The sequence below is a fragment of the Penaeus chinensis genome, chromosome 15 (assembly GCF_019202785.1).
Source record: "Penaeus chinensis breed Huanghai No. 1 chromosome 15, ASM1920278v2, whole genome shotgun sequence".
NCBI lineage: Eukaryota > Metazoa > Arthropoda > Malacostraca > Decapoda > Penaeidae > Penaeus > Penaeus chinensis.
In genome coordinates, this window is record NC_061833.1 from 5,640,450 (window position 1) to 5,645,449 (window position 5,000).

The window sequence follows — 5,000 nt, forward strand, 5'->3', positions numbered from 1 at the left end:
CGTGCGTGCGTGCGTGCGTGTGCGTGCGTGCGTGCGTGCGTGCGTGTGCGTGCGTGTGCGTGCGTGTGCGTGTGCGTGTGTATGAGTGTGTATGAGTGTGTGTGTGTATGTATGAGTGTGTATGAGTTTGTGTATGTGTGTATATGAGGGTTCATGTTTATGTGTGTCTAACCGAACACCAAAACCAACCTGCAAGACGGCCCGGCCTCTCGATCGCCCGCTGGGAAGCGCGGACTGCCTCAGAGCGCGGACGAAGGGCATGTGAGGGGAAAGCGGGAGTGTGGCGACGCTTCAAGAGAGGACCGTTCGCCCCGGCTGCGCCTACAGCACTCCACTCCCTAAGCACTCCAGAGAGCTCCATTGCCTCCTCCGTAACCCCCAACCCACCAACCCTCGCCCACCCCAGTCCTTCATTCATCCCCCCCGCCCGCACGCCCACCGCACTCCCACTCTGCCAAGACGGGCAAATGGGCAGCCGTGAGGGACGCCGCGACGCCTCCCCATTGGGTTATTTACTCATCACTGATGAAAGTGTGTCCACAGAGGGGTGAGGGGGGAGGGGGGGTGAGCACATGACCAGGACGCCGCCAGGTGGATTATCCTAGTTCCTGCAATCTCAGGACCTGTAAGTATGGAGTCCCGAACTCACGCACGCCCATTATCCGTTGCATGTGGGAACCGGCACGTGCAATTATGTGAAAGACGGACAGGCGGAGAGAGGGAGAGAGAAAAAAAAATCATCGGGAATGAAATTAGACAATAAATTGAAGTGAATCCCCTAATTATTCTAATTGTGTGTTTGTGCGTGAGAGAGGGAGGGAGGGAGGGAGGGAGGGAGGGAGGGAGGGAGGGAGGGAGGGAGGGAGGGAGGGAGGGAGGGAGGGAGGGAGGGAGGAGGGAGGAGAGGGGGGGAGGGAGAGAGAGAGAGAGAGAGAGAGAGAGAGAGAGAGAGAGAGAGAGAGAGAGAGAGAGAGAGAGAGAGAGAGAGAGATGACGAGAGAGAGAGCCGGAGAAGAGAGAGAGAGAGGAGAGGAGAGAGAGAGAGGAGAGAGAGTGAGGGAGGGAGGGAGGGAGGGAGGGAGGGAGGGAGGGGAGGGAGGGAGGAGGGAGAGAGAGACAGAGAGGGAGGGACGGAGGGAAGGGGGGAGGGAGGGAGGGAGGGAGGGAGGGAGGGAGGGAGGGAGGGAGGGAGGGAGGTGAGAGAGGGAGAGAGAGAGAGAGAGAGAGAGAGAGGAGAGAGAGAGAGAGAGAGAGAGAGAGAGAGAGAGGGGAGAGGCGAGAGGGGAGAGGGAAGAGGGAGAGGGAGAGGGAGAGGGAGAGGGAGAGGGGGAGAGGGGGAGAGGGGGGGAGAGAGAGAGAGAGAGAGAGAGAGAGAGAGAGAGAGAGAGAAGAGAGAGAGAGAGAGAGAGAGAGAGAGTGTGTGTGTGTGTGTGTGTGTGTGTGTGTGTGTGTGTGTGTGTGTGTGTGTGACTGTATATCAGCTTAACAAGTGAGTGTATATCAGTGTAGTGCATGAGTGTACTGGTGATAGAATGTGTATGATTGTGTGCACAAAGCGTTTAGGAAAATGTCTCAGATGAACTTGCATTTGTATGGATTGTGTTGAATTATTAATAACAAAAAGTTAACATCATTTCAACTTTTTTATGTAGTTGTATAATAAAATATATAAATATATGTAAAATCATTAACACAAAGAGCCATGCATATTCAAATAGTCACAAAGCTAGTCTAAATAATGATCATGTCTGATGTCCAAATAAACATATATACATTAAGTTTATCATGGAATGAGGATTATACATAAGCTTAAATAAGGTAATACTATGGATACTGTCATAATGAACATATAATGATAACATCAGGTTTAAAAATAATCTGCAGACTGTCATGGCAACTCCACAATCATTAGTGAACTATACACACAAGAACTCAGGCAAGACTCCGTGCTTCTAATGCACCAGGAACGGCCAACATAGATTCACCACAGTATATATCGGCAAATTAGAGCCTGTAGACTTTCCTGGTGAGTTAGCTTCAATTAAGAAACCAGTCCATGCTCTTCCTTGCTAGCACATATGTGGTGGAGACATGATGGCCTTTACTGGAGCTAAGCAGGCACAGAGGCCATAGTGTTTACGAGGGTTAAGCTCAGGGGATGTGATCTTATGTTCAAGAGTTTCCATATCCTTTTATGATGCTAGATGTCTTAATATGTGTATTTTCATTTCTCTTTTTCAGGTCAAACTTATTCTGAATTACAATGTTGCCTGATATGAATTACAATTTAGCAATAGTATCTTTAATTTTTTATCCAAGTTTAAATTTATCAGGCATGTTTTTTTGTATAAACTTTGGACAAAAGAAAAGAAAGAGCTAGTAAAAAGAATATATAATTAACAGGAAAGTTATCAAAACGTACAGGGAACTGTGAGAAATTGATGTGGGGAAGAATGTGCTGTACAAGAGAAACTGAAAAAATTAGAATGAACATAATAAATAAAAAAATAAAGAATATTAAGAATATTAAATGTGAAAACAACATGGATTGAAAGCAAAAATATAAAAGGCAATAACACATTAAGAAAGACAAAGAAAAGGACACCAAAGAAATATACATACACAAATAAGTAAAACTGCAACTAAAAATATTTAAAACTGCTAACTGCTAACATAAGCAGACAAATTCACCTTGCCACAGGGCTAATTCAAAGAGAAATTTCCCTCCATCCCAAGTTTTTCACATCACAACTATACGAACAAATACCCAACTTTATACATTTTCAACACAATCAGTTAAAACAACATAAAATATATCAAGTCGCATAAACTTCCTAAGATGGGAAGTACAGTACCTAATATCAAAACTGCTAAAGTAAAAGGACTGTCACAATCAAGCTTGCTCTGGCCATTGAAGATATTGATCAATGTTATGAATGAGAACAAGAAAAGGGTTTAAATGTGACATGATAATGAATCAACACTCTGTTGTGTGAAACATATATTTCTGATAAATACCTATCTAAAACTATGCCAAAAGACAAAATACTGTGTGTTTTATTTTAACTCACTCCATACACACTGGGTAAAAACACCACTAATCTTTGATTGTCCCTTTGAACCACCATAAAATACCGACCTACGACTAAACGAAAGATATATATGAATCCAAAATTCATTCCAGGAAGCTTAAGCATACAGTGTTCTCTTAAAACATGTGGCTGTGGTTTAAAATCCAGATTCCTGTGTCCGTCAACAATGCCGGGTGCTGTGGAGTAACAAACTAGAGGTTTTACCCAAACTGTCATCCCACCTCGAATCACGTCCTTTGACACCTAAGACTTCTCCTTAAAAGGCACTGTCTCCCGAGTGACAGATCTCAAAGCTGTGATTCCTCTTTCCCTCAGGATCTTCCAAGACGTCTCTCGAGAGCAGACCGGAAAGTAAAAAACGAAATTCGTCGCCCTTACCTTTATTGGTAGACGTTTGGACAACAAGAGTCACTATATGTAGTAATTATAATCCTGGCCTGGCACACCACACGTCACAAAAACAAAAATTACTTGACAAAACCGTTCACACCTTCACTCGACCAAGCACAACAAATGACTGCACTGAGAACCATAAACTCCGGAACCATCAGCGAGCAGCTTGACCAAAACAATCGAAATTAAACAAAAGACAGTCGCCTTTGTGTTACTTATTGATACTGGATTCTTTTGGCAACTATAAGTTCCACTGACGCTGATAGTGAGGTTCGATTCTTTTTGATTGTATAATATAGAATAAAGGAAAATTGCATGATCGGCTGCTGTTATTAGTTTTAAAATCATATTATTGCATCATAATTTGCTATACTATAACAGCCGATGAGAAATTCTGAGAGAGGAGGGTAACAGTAATCTTTTAATCTACTGCTACTATTAAGCTAAAATATTTTCAGTCTATGGGTATTATATTTTTTTATTTAATAATTAGAAAATAATATTTTTTTGTTTGGAAAATTAGAAATAGATGACAATGATGTTGGTATTATTTATTTGACAAATCTAGTTTATGACTTGAAGAAACAAAGGCAATTCATTCCCGTGTATTGAAAGTAATATTTTGAAATAATCTCTTTCATATTTTTTACAAAATTTAAATTTCATTTTTAAACAAAGATAAAAAAAAAACTTATAATTTCCTTTTCGAATGCACAGATTTAGAGGCGGGAAAAATATTTAAATTTTAATGATAACCCTAAAACATAAATATTTAAGTTTTAAGTTTTTATTTTTTTTTCATCGACGTTTCTAATAAGCGAAGATTTTCAGAGAGTAACGTGTGCAGAAAGCGAGATCTGTATTACTTGATATAAGTTCACCTCCGTCATATTGGCCTTCTATCCAGCGCTTGAAATCGCGTTCTGGAATTCTCTATTCTCTAGTACAAAATACCCGCTGGAAATGCCGCAGACAAGAGTTCTTTAAATAACTTTGCAAAAACAACGAGAAGAACTTTTTGTTTTGGGTAAATTAAGACTAATGTTGAAGTCCAGAGTGTTGCATTCTCTCACCTCTGTTTACACTTGTCTTAGTATTTGCGTAAACAAAGGCATAATTTCTTTGGAGAAAAGTGTACGGCAAAATTTGAAGCGTAATTACCATTATTCATTGACTTTATATCATTGTAGTCTACGATATTTTTTATTTTTTTACCAAATAGGCTTTTCATAACAAGACCGTGTCTGTGTAGCCGGCAGCCGGTCAAAGATTTCAAACTGCTGTACTATTTATAATTCCAGGCTAGCAGGTCGTATTGGTAGCACATTACTTAATCTTCAGATAAATAGACTTAACCCTCCAATGTCGTCTGTCAACGACTCTGTCAACGTGTAGGATAATATTCGAGTCTTTATTCAACCATCTGTAGAAAAATTAAATTTTGTATAGGTATGCATATAAGCATCTCGTGTACTGTTCGTATTTAGTATTGCAATTGGATTATACTTTACATAC

General features: G+C 41.0%; 2 protein-coding genes across 4 annotated transcripts in view; one reads left to right on the forward strand and one right to left on the reverse strand.

The window, feature by feature from the left end:
* Positions 1-3,607, reverse strand: part of LOC125032937 — a 55,412-nt gene extending 51,805 nt beyond the window's left edge. The window contains exon 1 of one of the 2 annotated variants that reach the window (XR_007115571.1): positions 3,471-3,607. Coding sequence is in view for 1 of the 2 variants with exons in the window: in XM_047624339.1 (XP_047480295.1) it covers positions 190-361 (172 nt within the window). In the remaining variant the exon portion in view is untranslated. Of the gene's footprint in view, positions 1-189; positions 377-3,470 lie in introns of those variants that run through there. The other variant, XM_047624339.1, reaches the window with a different exon arrangement.
* Positions 3,608-4,302: 695 nt separating this feature from the next.
* LOC125032744 (recQ-mediated genome instability protein 2-like) overlaps positions 4,303-5,000 on the forward strand; it is an 8,006-nt gene continuing 7,308 nt past the window's right edge. Inside the window, exons 1-2 of one of the 2 annotated variants that reach the window (XM_047624052.1) lie at positions 4,303-4,512; positions 4,787-4,934. The gene's annotated coding sequence lies outside the window, so the exon portion shown is untranslated. The remainder of the gene's footprint in view (positions 4,513-4,786; positions 4,935-5,000) is intronic. The other variant, XM_047624050.1, reaches the window with a different exon arrangement.